The 20,606-nt window shown below is 41.2% G+C and overlaps 1 protein-coding gene across 8 annotated transcripts in view; it reads right to left on the bottom strand.

The window, feature by feature from the left end:
• The window catches only part of CCDC38 (coiled-coil domain containing 38), a 44,260-nt gene that overhangs the window by 17,309 nt on the left and 6,345 nt on the right, over nucleotides 1-20,606 (bottom strand). For 6 of the 8 annotated variants that reach the window (XM_039495362.1, XM_039495396.1, XM_039495381.1 and 3 more), the window contains 9 exons: nucleotides 19,297-19,471; nucleotides 18,118-18,185; nucleotides 16,792-17,132; nucleotides 10,650-10,918; nucleotides 9,479-9,604; nucleotides 3,832-3,897; nucleotides 3,645-3,747; nucleotides 2,430-2,493; nucleotides 1,904-2,055 (listed from right to left, as the gene is read on the bottom strand). In XM_039495362.1, coding sequence (XP_039351296.1) covers nucleotides 1,904-2,055; nucleotides 2,430-2,493; nucleotides 3,645-3,747; nucleotides 3,832-3,897; nucleotides 9,479-9,604; nucleotides 10,650-10,918; nucleotides 16,792-17,132; nucleotides 18,118-18,185; nucleotides 19,297-19,471 — 1,364 coding nt within the window. Of the gene's footprint in view, nucleotides 1-1,903; nucleotides 2,056-2,429; nucleotides 2,494-3,644; nucleotides 3,748-3,785; nucleotides 3,898-9,478; nucleotides 9,605-10,649; nucleotides 10,919-16,791; nucleotides 17,133-18,117; nucleotides 18,186-19,296; nucleotides 19,472-20,606 lie in introns of all 8 variants that reach the window. The other 2 variants (XM_039495410.1, XM_039495401.1) reach the window with 2 other exon arrangements.

The raw sequence follows: 20,606 nt of genomic DNA, 5'->3' as shown, positions 1-20,606 counted from the left end.
CTTCAGAGCTCCAAAGTCTAAACAATAAATCAGTTTACCCAGGGGCGGCTCCAGGCATCAGCACGCCAAGCACATGCTTGGGGCGGCAAGCCGCGGGGGGGGGCTCTGCCGGCGCCGTGAGGGTGGCAGGCAGGCTGCCTTCGGCGGCTTGCCTGCGGAGGATCCGCTAGTCCCGCGGCTTCGGCGGACCTCCCGCAGGCATTCCTGTGGAGGGTTTGCTGGTCCCGCGGCTTCGGCGGACCTCCTGCAGGCAAGTCGCCGAAGGCAGCCTGCCTGCTGTGCTTGGGGCGGCAAAATACCTAGAGCCGCCCCTGAGTTTACCTCTTGTATGGAGAAAGAAAATGACAGGAATTCTTTTTTCATATAAGTTAACAATTTGAAAGCATTCTAGGCAGCTAGAACAAATCTTGGCACTATTTAAACTTCACTACAGTGACTGTCATCAGTCATTATCAATTGATACTATAACAAATAAGCATTATGCACTGTAGACATTAGGCAATTAATAGAGAAAATGAACAAAAAATGGATTTTAAAAACTTTGACGTTAATTAAAAAATAAAATACAAATAAGCTGTGCATTTGTGAAAGGATATTAACACTGCTCACGTGCACCATTAGACAGAAGGCATCTGTGAAGTAATATCTGCAGCTCACAAAGTAGCTTTCCTCCCAAAGTGCATACAAAATAATATATAGGGGTCACCACACTGTCCAAGGTGGATCCTGATTGCAAAAGGGATGGGGGCAAGGCCCTGACTCCTCCTGCTCCCCCAGTAGGTTGAGGTGTATTCCCACAGTCTGTTGAATGGGCCGGGAGGAGGAAGAGGAGGAAAGAGCCTCCTTGTGCCCTTCTGTAGGAATATAGGCCCTCATTAGATCTGAGTGAATTATGGTTTTAAATTGAGTTGTGATATTAGCATGCATGAAAGGCACAAAGCCTGTGACCAAAAAGAATGAGCTCATGAAAAAAGAAGAGGAGTTGTGTTAAACTTGTAGTGAAACTTCAAAATACTTGTGTTATCTTATTTAAGGTTTGGGCTGAAATAATAGAAATAAAACGTGGGTTAATTGGGTACCAGGTGCATTACATAATTGGCTACATAAGAAACTGCTTCATCTGGCCTTAGCTAAAATCTGAGACCTGGCAATGACATCACTTGTTTGCTAAGGGGAGTATACAAAAAATAACCTCTGAAAGGATTCATTGCTAATCCCTGCCTGACCATGCTGGAGCTGACCAATATGTGTCTAAGCACCCTGGGTTTAGCCCATTTGCAAGTATCTTGATCAAACACTTGTAAGTGTTCTGTTAGAGCTTGGATGTAGTAACTGCTTATTTGTTAGGCTTTTTAGGCATGTTTAGAGCAATTGTATAAATACCATTCAGCCTGACGAAGTGGGTATTCACTCACAAAAGCTTATGCTCCAATACATCTGTTAGTCTTTAAGGGGCCACAGGACTCTTTGTTGCTCCATTCAGCCTTTATATTTCATAAAGGCATTTATGGTTAAATGAGTGTCATGGTAATATCCTGCATAAATAATAATCCCAGCACCTTCTTCTCCACTCCATCACACTAGGCCAGGGATTATATGGCGCTTACTAATTACAAATGGGACATACACAACATGGAGCATATTTGTCTCCCCAGTCTACCCCTTTGCAACCCAAAAATGCCAAGCTGTGTAGTGAAACTGCTATTTTCTGTTATGTGTCTACCTTATTCAGAAACTGTGCTCCTTCAAAATACCATATGAGCCATACTTAAAGCATGACTATGTTGAAAATCTCTCTGCTTTGCTGTTCAGGGAATAGGTCAGGTAATCAAAATATCCAGCGGTGAAGAGGTACCAACGAGCTTCTGAACTACATATTGCTCTCTCTAGTTCAATAACTTACAGTTTTGCCTTTATAATTGTTGCCATCTGCTCAAGTTCATCCATAGTTTCATCTAAGTCTTGGTTATTTTGGATCAATGCAAGATTTTGTTCCTCTAGCTCTGTGAAGATCTGAAGTAACTGTTTTGGATCTGTGAAATATATTTCTGGCACCTAAGATAGGGGAAAGAAAGATACATAGCATCTACTGGAAGAGGAGCATCTGTGGTAACTTCAGTTTGCTGCAAATAATTCTTTCTAAAATTTAAAACAACAGAAAAGTGTTAATGACATGTACGGGGGGTATCTTAAGGAGCTGATTAAGAAAGGTCTGTGGCTGATTTGAGTTGTTGTAGTGATGCAAAGCTGCTGGACCAGAGCTGAGAACCTGGCCAACGGCTTGAACATGTGCAACCAAGTACACAATCTGGCCCAGAATTTCTGCAGTTTTTCCATAAGAAAAATCAAGTCATTAAATGTAAAAAATAAATAAATCTCATTACTTTTCCAGAGTACACATGTTCAATCAAGAACTATAGTTTCATTACCATATCCATGTCCAAGTCTTTCAAGGAATCTTCATGAATTGCACAATCACTTTCGCTTTCCCACCTGATATAAAAGGGAAGGAGAAAAGGAGTCAGTTCCTGGTTTCTAAGCCTAAAATCCCAATCCTATAAAAGCTTTCTGATTTCAATGTGTGGAAAGGGAACTCCCATCATTGAAAAAGATGTTTTCAACTCTTTGAAGACTTAGGCCTTAGTCTTCTCCACATATGCACAATAGTCTTGTTTTCTCAACAACACGAAAGCACGCAGTGGAGAGAAGGGAGGAACTGAAGCTTTAACCAACAGGATTAAATTTGATTTTATAAAGCAACTCTCACACCTATTCCTGCACGGGAACTATTTCAATGCACTGTCCTGTACTTACAGATTCGTCAGGACTCTATTGTACCTACAAGAATAGTTTCTGCCCTTTTCAACAATAGCTGCTTTATAAGTGCTTCACAAAGTTGTGTATTATATACAGGTATTAATGACTGTGTAGGCAAACGGCGCAATCGTTGTGAGCTCAATAGCTCACACGTTGCCTTGGATATATCTATTTTTTAAATTGGGACAGCCCTTCAGCAGGGTCCAGCACATAATCAAGGGCAGAAACATGGCAAAACGAATGGGCAAAACAGAGACGTCTATCTGCAAAGAAAAACAACATTAACTAAAAGAGGATGAAAAGAACGGCTAACTATATACGATGCTCAATTACAGTTCTCAATTTCGTCCAACTCTGCTCCCCTTTGTTTCTCCCAGTCCTCTTGTCTTTCTATTCCACTGCTCTGTAACCAGTGCTGCACCTCCTGTGGGAGCCCCTCAGCCAAGCCTAACTGTGAGCCTTCAGCCACAAGCCAGTTAATTTTGCTGTCCCATCACAGGCACCTTCACCTGATACTGGTCTGGCTCCAGATGTTCACTGACAAAATTGTCATTCAGTCATCATACTTCTCCTGGTGTGAATAATCACAACAAACTCTTGGGCCTTCATCCATAAGTCACCTTAATACTAAGTTGTTGATTTAAAGTTGCTAGCATTGATGATTGTTAAATCCTTCTATCTACCAGATGTCAATGCTCAGAACAGAGGCTGACCTGGGGGCAGAGGAACACATAAATGTGGATCCTTCTAGTTGGCTTTGGCCATTGGTACCACTACCAAATCACTACCACTATGGAGGTGGGAGAATTATTGATAAACGTCCTTACTGTGGTATGTAGGTATCTGTTATAATTGCATTTCTTATTTTCATTTGCTCTCTTACTTGATATATTTTCTTCTTATTGTACACAGGAGGACGGAGAAAGCAAACTGAGAATGGAGAAAGCAAATTTTGTCTGATACTATACCTTGATGATGTCTTTTTTTTATCAGTCAAGATGGATTTGCACTCACTTATCATTTTCACTTCTTCACCCATGTCTGCTTCTGTGAGCTTTCTAGAAGACCTGTGTTCATTTTCTTCGAAATGTGAAGAGATAAAAGGATAAATTTGAAAGTAAATATGTATCCAAATTATAATATTATTCATCTATATGGACATGAACTTACACACTAAGGGGTATATTCTTATCTTGATCCTTGGAATATTACCAGCAATGGTCTCCAGACATTAAGGTGGTGTATTTTACCAGTTTGTCTATAACTATCATATAGTTTCTTTCTAAATATATATTAGATAAATACAAAGAAATCCTGTTTTCATAACTTGTAAATGAAACCAATATTATTTTAAGGCTTTTGAATAATAACAACTTCTTACCCATTTTAGAAAAGTCATTTGTGATGTGTTTTCCTAGCTTTGGACTTGAGGCACCAAGAAATTTTTCCTTTGTGCTGTGATTCAGTTTCTTTTTTCAGTGCCTAGCAGTGAAGCAGCTAAACTTCATCTCCATCTATATGTAGCTCTCTAATCAATACAGGTTGATATTCATCTCAATATACTTATTTTACAGATTTCTTCAGTGAGGAACAGAGTATTTAAGTGCTTTGCCCATGGCCACATAGTGAATCAGTAGCAGAGCTATGTAATCTAGAGTTCATAGCTTTTAACGCCAGAAAGGACCATTAGATTATCTAGCCTGACCTCCTATATGTCACAGGCCATTGAATTTCACCCACTTACCCCTGCATTGAGCTCAATAGCTTGTGTGGGACTAAAGCATAGCTTACAAAAAGATGGTTCTATTCACCAGCGGATTGCTTTAGCCGCTAAGGAACATTAACAAATAACTCCTCAATTACAATACTTTTAACTAACTATTCAGTCATAAGTTTTCTTCATATTAACTTTCTATTATAATTTTTATAAAATATCAGAACCCTGAAAAATACACTAGAAAAGATATCTCATCCAAGTTCCATTTCATCATAAAACTTAAGTCTTGTCTGCACTGTATTTGCATAAACAAATTGTTTTGTATTATTATTTTCAATGGTGTTTTACCCTCTCTCGTTTTCCTTCTCTAGATATGGAAAGACGCAAGTCCTAAAATGTTCACTTAGGTCTGATCTGGACAATGGGTATACACATGCTTAATGTACACCCAGGAGTAATCCCATTTACGTCAATGGGACTATCTGCAGGTGTAAAGTTAAGTGCATATTTAAGTCTTTACAGGTTTGGGGCAATAAGCTGCAAAACAAGGAGCAGAGCATGGTCCAAAATAGGGATGCAGAGTTTCTAATTTTCCATTGTTTATTTGTATAATCACCATCTCTCATACATATACCATCATGTTTTGTCAATGTAACCTAGGCCTATATTTAGTAAAAGTTTGCTCAGAAAAGGGAAAATTCCATTCACATCTCATATAACTCTTGAAAAAACTTTAAAAACTATCCTGGCCACACCTCCTACTTTTTCCTTCCTAGCATGTATTTGGAGAGGGTTCAGAAAAGAGCCACAAGAATGATTAAAGGATTGTAGAACATGCCTTATAGTGACAAACACAAGGAGCTCAATCTGTTTAGTGTATCAAAAAGAAGGTTACGTGGTGACTTGATTCCAGTCTGTAAGTGTGACAGATTGACAATATCCTGAACAAACCTGACAGAATTAAGATAATCTTTACCGAATTAAGTTAAACCTTATTGAGTGAGGGTTAACATTTTTGGAGTTCACAGCATTACAAGTGCAAATGTTTATGTACTATTGTGAAATTGTATGGAACTTCTTGAACAGAAAGACAAGATTATTGCAGTCCCTGGAAGGTAGGAGGAAGTTCAAAGGCTTTTTTGGAACAATACATCTGAAGTGGATTTCCTTAAGAAATATATTGAGGTGAAGGGAATGCAAATTCTCCCCATACAAAGCCAACCTTTTGAAGATATGCCCTGGGGGGAGATTCTTTGTATACTAACTACCTGGTTCCGGAGACTCCAGTTCAAAGACCAGAACCATATAATAAGGGAACTGAACATGTTACGAGGGTGCTTGTTCTGAATTGAAGCTCTGAACTTATGACCACAAAGACGCCCCTAGGATGGGTATTAAAAGACTGCACATGTCAGAACCCATGTGAGAGTTGGGATGAACTCTGGTAAGCTTATTACCATGCATGTATGTTCTCTTACTGTTTTTAATGTTTTCTCTGTAATGTTTCTTACCTTGAGAAAAATGAGTTTGCTTAGAAACTACTATGAGGTAAGTTATATGTGTAGCAATTGCACTGTTCTCTGTCTTTGAAGAGAAAGCAAGCAAGTGTCCTAGGGCATCTGTCTGTGCTGGGAATGACACAGTGGAGGCAGGGAACTGTCCAGCCTGGGAATGCCCTGGGCGAAGGAAGAGAGACTGGTGTCTCCACCCAAGAGAGGCAACAGCTGGGGTGCTGAAAGCCAAGAGTGGATTCCCTTGCTGAACTACTGAAATACAGGTGCAGTTGGCCTTAACTGTAAGAACCTACATGGGGAACAGAAATTTGATAACAGAAGACTCTTCAATCTAGGGAACAAAGTATAACAAGATCCAATGTCTGGAAGCTGAAACTAAACACAAACTCAGAATGAAGCACAAATTTTTAACTGTGAGGGTAATTCACCATCAAAACAACTTACCAAGACTTGCGATGGATTCTCCAACCCGGAACATTTTAAAATCAAGATTGGATGTTTTTCCAAAAGATATGCTCTCATTCAAACGAGAATTAATTCAGGGAAGTCCTGTGTTATACAGGCAGACAAACTAGAGGACCATAATTGTTCCTTTTAGCTTTATTATCTATAATTTTGTGAAAATAATATCTTAATTCCTTAGGGGTTCATTTGAGGAATAAGAATCAGGATACAACCATAACCCTCTGTTTCCTATACCATAATTGCAAAGAGGAGATAGCAATCCTTTATTTTGGGGTACATCAGAGGCAACTTGAGTTCTAGTTTCCCCAGTCTGATCAATTTGAGGTCAATTTGCCCCTCTCTTTCTTCCACCCCCACCACAAAAAGAGATTCCTTCCACTATAGGGCATTTCCTCAAGTTTCTTCCCTACTTGCAGGAATACCAATACCTAGACTTATAGATGGTCTATAAGTAATGGCCATTTAAAACATCAATTCTAGTTTCTGCTGCCCTCATTTTCAAGTCAGAGGTCTTAAGGGCTGCCATAACTCAGAGCTTAGCCAGGTCCATGCATGCTCTAACGTACTGGCATCTTAAACTACTTCGCTTTTCTTGGTAAAATCATGAGTTTACATGCCCCGTTCAACTTCTCAGATTGGAACTTGACCATGCCAGCAGAGAGCTAATGATGGAAACAAGAAGCACAAATAACTATTAATCATCCTTTCATGCAAGTAAAACATTACTCAATGTTACCTGATTCTTGACAATGCAGCTTCAACTAGCCAACTCCTGAAGTACTGTAGTAGGTGGTATCTGTGTTCCAAGGGAATCAGCAGACAACAAAAAACACCAATAACACTTTCTGGGACCGACACAGAAGAGGTCGGATATGTCACATAACTTGGCAGCACTGTAAGTGCAACAAGTTGAACAGATGAAGACCTTACAGCCAGAACAGTGAAAGCCAGCATCCCTTCATAATGATAAAACCAATCTGGAGGGCAAAAATCTTGACCTTCAAACAAAACTTCAAATTAACACCACTACTTAGTCAGTCTTACTATGTGGCACCGAAACTTGCAGACTTGTGAAGATCTCACCATCTAAACTCCCATGTTTTCATAAACAGTTGCATTAGACAAATCCACAAACAAAGAGCTCTGGAGGAGGACAAAACAGAAACTGACAGGACAGGAAATTACAGAACAAAAGTGGAGATGGCTAGGACATAAATGGAGGAATGACCTGAACAACATATCCAAGATAGATGTTGGACAATAACCCTCCCTTCTCCCCAGGGCTAGAGGTGATGAAATAGACCCAGGATAACATGGAAATGCACAAGAGAAGCAGAATTGAAAGCTATCAGATTGACATGGGAAGAAGCTAAGATTGCAGCAAGAGTCTATCAAGGATGGAAGGCTGTGGTGGAGGTTGTATGTTCCGGATGGCATAGACATAAGTAAGTCAGGGTAGCCCAGGAGTGAATGCATACTTCCTTCACTCTGGTAGATGACTAAAAGAGTGAACTTTAATTAAACTGCAGCATTGATCAATATTTTCTATGCAGCTCTTTCACGATGAAATTCATCCTGTCTGCCCCTCCCAAAGTCTAAGCCAGGGGTTCTCACAACTAATTGTTTGGTGGCCTCATACCAGAGAACCTGGAGCCAGGGACAGCAACTGCATGGCTGGAGCCAGGAATCAGAGCCCACTGCTGCGCAGCTGGAACCAGGGGCCGGAGGCTGAAGTCCAGCAGCTGGAGGCCAGAGCCGGGGTGTATGTGTGTGTCAGTAACTGCTGCTCCGCAGTCAGAGCCTGGGGCTGCATAGCCAGGTTCCTGAAGTCCTGCCGCTGGAGCCTGCCGCCCAAACCTCCTCCCTACAATGTGGGTCAAGAACTCACCTTGTTCCTGCAGCATTGTGTCCCACCTCTCTCCAGAGGTGGTGCAGGGCGGTGCAATGAGGAGCAACATGGAGAGAGTGGGAGGGGCCAATGTTTCCCCCCCGGCAGCGCCCAGGAGGCTGTTGTGGCCGCATGAAAAGCCCTTGGTGGCTGCATGTGGCCACGATGGCCGCATTTGGTCTAAACAGTCAGGCTTTGTGTTGGGAATTCCACAACAGCAGCAGGGAGGGAAAGGATGGAATCCATACCCAAATCTGCAGCCAGGCAACAGAGGTACAGTGCATAATTTCTATGGCCACTGAACAGTGACTACAGCCCCTTCTAACTCCTATGAAAGGGTGCAGTGAGACTGGATCAGCATAAGCACCAATCTAGTGGTCTTTTACCTGCCTTGCCCCAATAGGCTCTTTTGTGTCAGGCTATTTGAAACTGAGGCCTGGTCTACACTACAGAGTTAGGTCGACATAAAGGCGTCGTAAGACGTAAGGTACACGTTGCTTCCACCGACATAAATCGCCGGCTACGCTGACCTCATAACTCCACCTTTGCAAGCAATGTAGCCCTTAGGTGGAGGTAGCCAGGGTGGCAGTGTGTCTGTGTAGACAATGTGTTACTTTGCCTGTTTTTGGCTGTCAACCCCATGCAGGGCTCAAAGCTGGAGACATCCCCACCCTCTCTGGGGCTGACAGTCTCAGCTGTCAGCCCCACATGAGGCTCACAGCTGGAGCCCCCCGCCCCAGGGCAGGGGTGGGGACTCCAGCTGTCAGTGCCCCACATCGTTAAGTTGGTGGAAGTATTTCTGGTGAAGACACACACCACTGACAGAGGGGGCATAGTGTGGACAGGAAGCACCACGGTAAGTACTGCGATCACTGTATGTCAGTTTCACTTAGGTTGACTTAATTTTGTAGTGTGCACTCATATGTCTGGCTGCTTCATCTACGCACCCTCTGCCCCTGCTCCTCACAGACACAACCCTACTAAAGGGAGGACCTTGAATGAACCCCCTATGACTGTGTGAATTTTACCATCAGTGAACAGGAAGACCTTCCCCACCCTACTGCATAGACCTCATACCTTTGTTATCATGCACCGCCGTTCTCTGTTGACAACTCGCACTTAGAGCTGATGCTTTCCTATTGTGTCCAGCACTTTTCTCAAAGGAGCTGAAGCGCCTGTCTGTACTTGCTGCATAGAGTCTATCTAAAGATATAAACAGCACTATAACTGAAGAGCTTTACTAAAAGAAATGTGGCTTGACTGACAGTAACAACAAAGCTACTGCTCTGATTTACTGTGAAAGCAAGTGGAGAATATAATGGGATCTAAATAAAGAAAAACGTAAAGGAACTTTTTATCTGAGGTACAGCTTAACCAAAAAAGCTCTTCCAACTGCTACAGGGAAAAACAAATAGTAATACAGGAAATGGCCTTTAACAGTAAGGTCTTGTCTGCACAAGAAACTTGCGCTAGTTAAGCTAAAATCAGTTTTTAATTTGATTTAGCTTAACTGGTGCAAACCCCTGTGTAGACACTTCTTATACTGATTTAAACCTGATTTAGAAGATTCCTTACCAGATTAAGCTAAGTCAATGCAAGACAGGCTTAAATTAATTTGAGTATCCACACAGAGGTTTCCACTGCTTTAACTAAATCAATTTAAAAATACACCTTTAATTAAACTTTTAATATAAACAAGGCCTAAGTGAGGCGTCTAGAAAAAATAAACATTCACATTAGAAAGCTAGCCTAAACAGGCTTCAAAAGACACAACTCACTAATGGGGGCTTATGTCAGCCACATTATTTACCCCGAATTGCCAACCCTACATGTTCAAAAAATCATGAGTCAAGACCGCAAAATCATGAGACTGGCTTAAAAATCATGACTTTTTTTTTTAAAAAAGAGGTAATAAATTTGGGGTTCTTTTTATTTGTCTTCTGGTTTCTGAGTCTTTAAGGTGCACTTGCTTCATTTTTTTTCAAGCTTTTCTCTGTAACCATGAGGGCTAGAAACTTACTTTTTTAAAAACTGAAAGCTGAGCTCTCATACAATCTGTGGATTCCAGAAGCTAGGGTTTTAAGGGAAAAAAACACTGTAATTGCAAGACTTATGGTAAAATTACGAGATGCTGAAAGCGAATCAGCCTTTGATCACTTCATTTTTGAAAGGCCTGACTTGTGTGTGTTTAAATTTTCAGCCTTAATCACATTTATATAGATTGTGCTTTATATTTTCAGATACATACTTTGCTTTAAAAAAATAGAACCATGGCGTGGTTGGCGTGGAATTGAAGAACTTATCTTCTCTTTGCGTGCACTTTCTTTTTCTTGGTGTGGAGTGAAAGCACATGTAATCATTTCTCTCTGCATGATCTCTCTTTCTCTCTGTTTATCTATTCTTGCTTTCAATTTTTTTGTTCTCTGTTCTTCTTGCCATTCTTTAGGAGAAAGTTTCATCAAAAAATCTTCATAATATAAACTCTCCATGAGAAGGAATTCGGCATTTGCAATTTCACTACAAAAATATGTTAGAGTATACAGTTAATATACAAGCAGATATAAAAAAATGTGAAGTTTAAATTATATCAACTTAAAATGACATTATCTTAGTCACATATTACACTGGCATTTTTCAAAATGTCAGTTACTGAGAAACCCTCTCATATCTGGGTCAGGAGGTGACTTCAAAGTTCCTCCTCAGCATATGGGCTCATACTTATTATAGATAGTATGGTGCAGAACTAAAAAGGTATGTTGAACTGTTGACAGCCTTTCAGTGAAACACTAAACACAAGTTCTTTCTGCTGATCTCTCAGGAAAGTGAATGAGAAATTTCTTACCTGATCCTTTTCTTTCTGCTAGCCATCTCTCTCCCCATTTATCCCTAATGGGTTAATGTCCCCCCACTCCAAGTGTTGTTTCTGGATACTGCAGGACTAAGCACCACCCTTCAGGTCAGGCCACCAAGCCATTAGAAGAGATCTCCCAGAGCAAAAGAAACACTCCAGCAACTGATTTATTAGTATTTAGAGAACTTCCTGATATATTATAAAATTATAAAAGGGGTAAAAAGCAAGGGTGATGTCATGGTAGGGATCATGGTAGGGATCTACTACAGACCACCTAACCAGGAAGAAGAGGTGGCTGAGGCTTTTTTTTTTTAAACAACTAACAAAATCATCCAAAGCACAGGACTTGGTGGTCATGGGGGACTTCAACTACCCAGACATCTGTTGGGAAAATAACAGAGCAGGGCACAGATTATCCAATACGTTTTTGGAATGTATTGGAGACAATTTTTTATTTCAGAAGGTGGAGACAGCTATTAGGGGAGAGACTGTTCTAGATTTGATATTGACAAATAGGGAGGAACTGATTGAGAATTTGAAAGTGGAAGGTAGCTTGGGTGACAGTGATCATAAAATGATAGAGTTCATGATTCTAAGGAATGGTCGGAGGGAGAACAGCAAAATAAAGACAATGGATTTCAAGAAGGAAGACTTTAGCATCCTCAGGGAGTTGGTAGGTAAGATCCCATGGGAAGCAAGTCTAAGGGGAAAAACAATAGAAGACAGTTGGCAGCTTTTTAAAGAGACATTATTAAGGGCACAAGAGCAAACTATCCCACTGTAGGATAGGAAGTATGGCAAGAGATCGCCCTGGCTTACCCAGGCTTCAATGATCTAAAAATCAAAAAAGAGTCCTACAAAAAGTGGAAACTAGGTCAAATTACAAAGGATGATGTCAAGGTTCCTTCCTCACTCTAAACTCTAGGGTACAGATGTGGGGACCTGCATGAGAACCTCTAAGCTTAACTACCAGGTTAGATCTGGTTTTGCTGCCACCACCCAAATTATTTATGAGCCATTTGGGAAACTCTGTCTACCTCCCCCGCAGAATATCTCCCTCCCAACTATAACCCTTCCCTGGGTAGCCTTGAGAGACTTTGCCACCAATTTCCTGGTGAACACCGATCCAAACCCTTGGATCTTAAAACAAGGAGAAATTAACCATCCCCTTTCCTTTCCCCCACCAATTCCTGGTGAGTCCAGATCCAACCCCCTTGGATCTTAAAACAAGGAAAAATCAATCAGGTTCTTAAAAAGAAGACTTTTAATTAATTAAAGAAAGAAAGAAAGAAAGGTAAAAATCATCTCTGTAAAATCAGGATGGAAAATAACTTTACAGGATAATCAGATTCAAAGAACCCAGAGGAACCCCCTCTAGCCTTAGGTTCAAAGTTACAGCAAACAGAGGTAAACTCTCTAGCAAAAGGAACATTTATAAGTTGAGAAAACAAAGATAAACCTAACACGCCTTGCCTGGCTGTTACTAACAAGTTTGAAATATGAGAGACTTGTCCAGAAAGATTTGGAGACCATGGATTGATGTCCGGTCCCTCTTAGTCCCAAGAGCGAACAACCCCCAAAACAAAGAGCACAAACAAATGCCTTCTCCCCTCAAGATTTGAAAGTATCTTGTCCCCTTATTGGTCCTTTGGATCAGGTGTCAGCCAGGTTACCTGAGCTTCTTAACCCTTTACAGGTAAAAGGATTTTAGTGTCTCTGGCCAGGAGGGATTTTATAGTATTGTACACAGGAGGGTTGTTACCCTTCCCTTTATAGTTATGACAGATGAATATAAACAAATAACACAAGTATGTAGGGACAAAATTAGAAAGGCCCAGGCATAAAACGAGATCAAACTAGCTAGAGACATAAAGGGTAACAAGAAAACATTCTACAAATACATTAGAAGCAAGAGGAAGCCCAAGGACAGGATAGGCCCGTTACTCAATGGGGAGGGGGAGGGGAAATAATATCAGGAAATGTGGAAATGGCAGAGGTGCTTAATGACTTATTTGTTTCGGTTTTCATCAAGAAAGTTGGTGGTGATTGGACATCTAACGTAGTCAATGCCAATGAAAATGAGGTAGGATCAGAAGAGGCTAAAACCCTTTATTTATCCTTTTGTCAGCACTCTCTGATATTTACTGTGAAGGTTCCTGAAACTGACGGCGGGAAGCCAACACAAATGTATACTCCTCAAGATCCACTCAACCCAAGTCCATAAGATGATCACCTGCAAACTCAGTCATGTGAAGCATGGATAGCGTGTGAAGCAGAAAGTGACGTGCACACTAAAATACACAATTGTACGTATGTACAGATCCAAAGAAGAAAGAACACACTAACACTCAAGAAAACGAAAAACACAGGAGTGAAGGCACTACAAGACTGAGCGTGCTGTACTGTAAACAAAAGATGGCAGCCTTCCAGCTATTACCAGCCAAGGAGGACACTATATATGATGTCACTCCTAGGATGTCCCATATGAGTAAAAGCTTGGCAGGATTGCTCTTCATGACACTGCCATCTCTGACTTCACATTTTTCCTGATTTTATCGGCAGTTAGATTATTTATTTATTTTTAAAAGTTTTCAAGGCACAGTCAGGATTTTACCAGTAGCAGCTGACCAACAAAACACTGCCTTAGGAGGCTGATAGCAGACTTATTTGTAGAAATCCTAATTTTACCAGTGCAACTATCATTTTTTCTCAGCCCTGGCCTCCTGCCTGTCAATAATGAACAATTAGTGAAGGGTAAGGGCAGGACAGAGTAAGGGAATTTGTGTAGCCAGATGTATATATTTTGTCATATTTGAACGAAAATGTCTATATTTAGAGAGAATCTTCTTTTCCTATATCTCCTTTATTTATCAACCAATTTTGATAAAATTTGAAATGGAATCAGTTTTTTCTTTTTTAGAGGCCCCTCTTATTGCGAGGCCCTAAACTGTAGTTTAGTTAGTTTATGTCTTAATCCGGCACTGTCTGAAGACCTTCGCATTTTGGATCGAATGAGATGAACAGGGTACAAGTGGCATGTGTTCTCCATATATGCTTGAGATATATCTTTAGATCCCTAGAAATGCGCATTTGGCACAACTTTCCAAAGGAGTGCTAAAGGTTAGAACAAAACGATGGAAGAACTATGACCAAGGAATTGTGGAAAGAGAAATTTATCTTGACCAGAAAGATTTCTGGAGCTATAAGAACAGTGGTGGGTAACCTGCAGGCTGCACCAGCATGTCAGGGTAATCCGCTGGTGGGCCGCGAGATTGTTTGTTTATGCTGACCGTACGCAGGCATGGCCTCCTGCAGCTCCCAGTGGCTACGGTTCACCGTTCCCGGCCACTGGGAGCTGCGGGGAGCAACAGCCAGCACATCCCTGCAGCCCGTGCTGCTTCCCCCTGCTCCCATTGGCCAGAAACGGCAATCCATGGCCACTGCGGGTGGCCATGCTTGAGGACAGTCAATGTAAAAAAACCGTCTTGCAGCCTGCCAGTGAATTACCTTGACGGACCGCAGGTCACCCACCACTGTATAAGAATATCCTTTTCCTCAACATCAGCGGTGTGGTTTTCATACAGAGGAACCAATTAAAAAACCCGCTTTTCTGAGGTAATGGTGACTAGAAAGGCCAGCCCTTGGCTTGTCTAACCTGTCATTCTGATTAATCTTGGCATCTGATAATACCCAAATGGAGAAGCCAATGTACCTCCCTACAGAATGCCACTATGGCCAATACTCATGTTTCTATGGTGCTTACACCTCTACCCTGATATAATGCTGTCCTCAGGAGCCAAAAAATCTTATCGCGTTATAGGTGAAACCGCGTTATATCAAACTTGCTGTGATCCACCGGAGTGTGCAGCCCCCCTCCCCCCGGAGCACTGCTTTACCGTGTTATATCCAAATTCATGTTATATCGGTCGCGTTATATCGGGGTAGAGGTGTAGTTGTATGACTCCAACCAACCATCCTGGAGAAACTCTAGTATAGCTGAGATTACCAGAACTTTGTGATTGTCATTATATTTGTATTACAGTAGCATCTACAGGTCAGGGACCCACTGTACTGGGTACAATACAAACATTTTTCCTCTTTCCCCTCAAATCAGAAACTTAAATTTGTCCACATCAATGAATGAGATTTCCTGGTTGTATTTTTAAATTTTTGTTATGCATGCATGGTTACCGCTGGCTGTTTACAGGGTGGAAGTAACATGCTATTCATCCTGGCATGGGGACCACACAACCAAGAGAGGTCTGGCTAAAAATACCTCACTGTGTAAGTAGCTTGACTGAGATCCCTGGGCGTCTGCACCCAAGTGAGTAGTGTAAGGACAAACTAGGACCACTTGGCCTTTACTCAGTAACCAGGAGTCATTTTAACATGAGAATGGATTTCTCACTTTCCCCTTTATCATCCCATGAAGGTTCAGCTTCCTGGGGAGTGGAATCCTCAGATGTCTCTCTTCTTGTAAAGTTCTCTCAAAAAGCTTTACAATGTGAAATGAAGAACTATATAAAACTAAATTATACTGAAGTATTCTGACATGTAGTTTCATCTTCCAGCTTTTATCAGTCAGCTATACAAAATGACTAATATTTTGACTGATTTAAAATGAAGCACTGAGGGACAAATTCATCCCTACTGTAACTCCACAAAAGTGAATGGTATTATGTTAATGATAGGTTATTTAACAGTAACTAAATCCCCATATATTATTCTGTGTACAGATCTCAACTCTGGTGAGCTACCTGGATGCCAGCCATTGTTAAAAAGAACAATGAACCCATTCTCAGTTTTTGTTTCAGACAATTTTCACACTAAAACCTAAAGTTTACATAGTAAGTGAAAAACATTCACAAACTAGATCCAGGGCAAACTGTCCTTTTTACCATCTTAACAGCTTTGCTAGCAACACTATGTCCCCACCCTCAAACTTGTGCATGTACCAAGCTGAGAGAATCTCTAATATTATCCTTATACTTAAGCGTGCGCGCACACACACACACACACACACACTCTCTACACACACACTCTCTACTAAATACACAGTTCACACAAATAAAATACTAAAAAAAACCAACACACACACACACACACAGAAATCCAATCTAGCAAAATAGCACCTGACATTGGGGTGGCAGAGAACACCCTCACTCCTCACAGACCTGACCAGGTCAAATCCTGACACTGCCTACTGCCTCTTTGCAAGCCTGGTCTCCCAGCTCTCCACTTGTCCCCACTATCATCTTTGGTTATTGGTTTAAAGGAGTTTGGTCTGTCAGAATGAAGATACAGTACCATACTATGTACTGCTGTAAAACAGGTCTGTGAAACTGTCTGCTGCACTTAACTCACTTCATGGGGATCAACGGGTGTCGGGGACAGGCCCAAACTGCACCTACAGAACAGCTCAGTGTGGCAGTGGGTGAACCTCAAAGATTAGTTCCCCCCAGAGTGTTCTTCAGAAGAGAAGAATCTGTGCCACTGTTACCATAAAAAGAGAAGTACATTTGTAACATAAAAGTCTCACCTTTTAATAGCGAAGAGTTCATTAATAGCAGCCTTTACATTTGCTGCCATTTCCATTTTAGATTTTGTTTCTTGGGCTGCACTAAAAAGTAACATGGAAATATTACAAAGATGTAGGTGTACAGTTTTCGGTAGATCAAAAATTAAAACAAACATTAACTGTAATAGCGATTCTAACATTTTAAGGGCATCTGCAGAACTTCGGTCGTTTTCTTTCAGAAATTCCTCAAATGCAATTGTATCGTCTTCTAGCTTTGCTTCAGCAGAGCTGGCCTCTTTCTCGGCTTGCATTGATAATTTTTCCAGCTTCTTTATAGTTTGTTTTTTCACTTTTACTGTGTACTAGGAAAAGAGAGTGGGGAAATATTATGTACAAAATGTTGTCCAAATGTATTTTGCATTTGTATTTCATCATTTCAGGGAGCAAAGTAAACTCAGCAAGATTTGCTCAGAGAGATACAAATAGTTGCCCTAATTCAGACAAGGATATACAGCATGAATTAGTGTCCAAAATACATTATTTCGATGCTAAGTTTACAGATTTAAACACAGTGTCAAGAAATACAAAACCAAGAATCCGATAGTTATATTTTTCACTCACACTACATATACCAAGCCTGACTCTCTGTTTTCCTAAGGCCACTTTATGCTGTTTTGGCAACAGAACGAGACCTTAGAGGTAACAGAGCTTTCCCGAGGGACTATCCTCAGTGTAAGGGAGTTCCTCGGGCAGTACAGAGCTGGCAAAATGACTCTGTGCTGGTCCCCAGCCCAGGGGACAGAGCTGCAGTCCTGCTGGAGGCATGCAGCCTGAACGTAAGTTAAAAGTTAATGGTATGGAAAAACCTGCACTGTTGTCTGTGATATATCTGATCTTCAGATATACTGAGAATTTCTGTCTCCAGGGATATCAATTTGGCAAAACTTCTAAGTAAGGCCTGACTTGTCACTGAATTGGTAATTGTAGAAAAAAAGCAACCCATCCATACACTTTTATTATGATGAATGTGAGCCTTACTCAACTTTTTTACCAAATTCAGGGCCAAGTCCTTTAAATACTTAAATATGCGAGTTAGTTTTACTCACACAAGTAGTTCCAGTGACTTAGATGACATTGAGTAATCTTACTGTGTTTGCAAGGTTAGACATGCAGACTAGCGTAGAACCTCAGGTCAAGGTGCCTCTTACCATCACAAAAATTCAGACTTAGACATAAACAGAAATATTCTAATCTAGTTACTTGCACTATTTTTATTTCACTAGTGTGCTTTTATAACTACATTTTTCAGAAAACACCAGCCATAAAAACAACAACATTTTAGGGTACCTGCAGCAGAAACAACTCCTTCTGTTCCTTGATATAATCTGTTAAAGACTGTTTGTCACTTTGGCAACCTTTTAAGAAAATTTAAATGTTAAAATTAATCTGATGATGTTACTATTATTCCTCCAAATTCCATGGTACAAGATCTCATAAATTACATTTGCATTCAAAGATTTACAATACATTTTTATATCTTATTTAGTTTGATAAGCAAAAAATGACATCATAAGAAGTCTTATTGGGATTAGTTTCAAAGAATTAATTGATTAGACTTTCCAATGCTCTAATGTTGAAAACAGCACATTACATAAAGGAACAGCTTTTTGCAGCAGACTAATTCTTAGTACACTGGTTCCCAAACTGTGGGGCGTGCTTCCCCCAGAGTGCACAGAGGAACATTGGGGGTGGGGATGTGGAGGGGGCCCAGGTCAGCTCTCAAAGGGGATGGGGACGGAGTGCCACTTAGCCCCACTCTGCCCCCAGCCCAGCTCCAACCCAGCCACAGCTCCACTCTGCCCCCTGCTCTGCCCCCAGCCCAGCTCCAACCCAGCCACAGCTCCACTCTGCCCCCTGCTCTGCCCCCAGCCCAGCTCTGCCCTCATTCCCTCTCTGCCCCCAGCCCAGCTCCAACCCAGCCACAGCTCCACTCTGCCCCCTGCTCCGCCCCCAGCCCAGCTCTGCCCTCATTCCCTCTCTGCCCCCAGCCCAGCTCCGCCTCTAGCCCCATCCCCAGTTCAGCTCCCAGATCTGCCTTCAGCCCAATCTCCTCTGCTGAGGAAGCCATAGCTGTGCAGAAATGGAAGTGGAGGGGAGGGGACACAAACAGATTCCATTGCTGGTAAGGGGGAGGGGAAGTTTGGGCACCACTGTATTAGTAACAGACTGTGGTGGTGGTGGTGAGATGGGGATGCAAACATCTGCACTTTCTTCAAAATTTGGATGCAAGAATCCTGAAAACTGACCTGCATGCCCAACAGTCAGATCCTGCAACCAAATCCCTTTGCCTATAAGGAGCTCCACTGAAATCAGTGGGGTTCTATGCAGGTGCAGGGGTCCAGTTACAGGGATCCAGTTACAGAATCTGGTCTTAAATGACAGTTGTATGATAGATGAAAATCAACGTCAAAGTAAGCAACTCTGACATGTGTATAACAAAATGTAAAGCTAAAAGAGTGTACTCACATTTTGCAAAAGTAAGAGCCCAGTTGGGACCAGAAGTAATATACCCTTTATCTATTGTAGCCCGGGTCTCTCTTTCAATGACTGAGTCCATCTTTTTCACAGAGTCTCGAGACTTTGCTCGTGATGAAAATGTGCTCTTTTCATGGACCTTCAAATTCTGTTGAGCGATTTTATCCTGCATTTACAGATTTTCAGATAAGTGTGTTTATTAATAACACTATGAGCTCTTCGGGTAGGGACTTACCTTTCTGTAAAATACCATACATCTACGGCACTGTATAAATAATAACTCAGGGCCCTATTCTGCCACCCATATTCCATTTATTACCAAGTCCTGTAAAGATTTATGCATTGTTTAACTTTACTACTATGAGTTGCTCCATTGATTTCAATGGAACCACTCACGGTGGTAAAGCCTAGCACATGTGTAAGTCTGCAGGCCTGTGGCCTTAGTCTGCAAGTAGTCCCATTGGTCTTAATGGGACTACAATACAGGTAGAGGAAGATACTCAGTGTGAGTAAGGGTGGTAGAATCTGGCCCTTAGCTTGCACACAGTAATGGCCCTGAATATATAAGCACTCTTTCCATTTGCTGAAACAGTTCAGAAGAACGGAGTGTCTATGAATATTCATACACATATAGTTGTATTAGATATATAAATTAAGATGCTATGTGAATTCATCTTTAAAGTACATTGCATAAAAGTCACTAAAAGAATAAGCTTTCATAAATTTCTTTAAGTTATTTAATTTATTTATTATTAGAAACATAGAAATTAGAAATGAAGAACTGGTCATTTCACCAGTGCAAGATTACACACTACAGTACATATATTATGTAGTATGTACTCCTAACAAGTCTTTTGACCTTTGATTAGAATGTTATATAGCTAATACACAGTAAAACACAAGAGTTGTGTGTGTGTGTGTGTGAGAGAGAGAGAGAGAGAGAGAGAGAGAGAGAGTGTGTGTGTGTCTCTTTGTTTTCTGTGTTAGCTATTTAGGGTCAGCTTTTGGGTTTGGATTTTTAAAATCTTTTGAAGCCCTCATATTCTTAAGAACAGCCAGAGACGGTTATAAGGTCTAGCTGAGAAGCAATTAAAGTACCATCTGTTGCTGGGAGTTAAACAGCTTGAACTATAATTCTATGCTGGGCAGACCACTGGCAGCCAGGACATCACAAAAGCCCTGATTCAACAAGATACTTAAGCACGTAAGTACTCCCATTGACTTCACTGAGGGCATGTCTACACTGCGCACAGGTCTAACTAAAGGGGTGTGAACAGCAGTGTGCAACAAAGTGCTGCACT

Source organism: Mauremys reevesii, linkage group 1, assembly GCF_016161935.1.
Source record: "Mauremys reevesii isolate NIE-2019 linkage group 1, ASM1616193v1, whole genome shotgun sequence".
In the NCBI taxonomy this organism is placed as follows: Eukaryota; Metazoa; Chordata; order Testudines; family Geoemydidae; genus Mauremys; species Mauremys reevesii.
The sequence above is the reverse complement of the archived record's forward strand: the minus strand, read 5'-3'. Positions and strand labels throughout refer to the sequence as shown.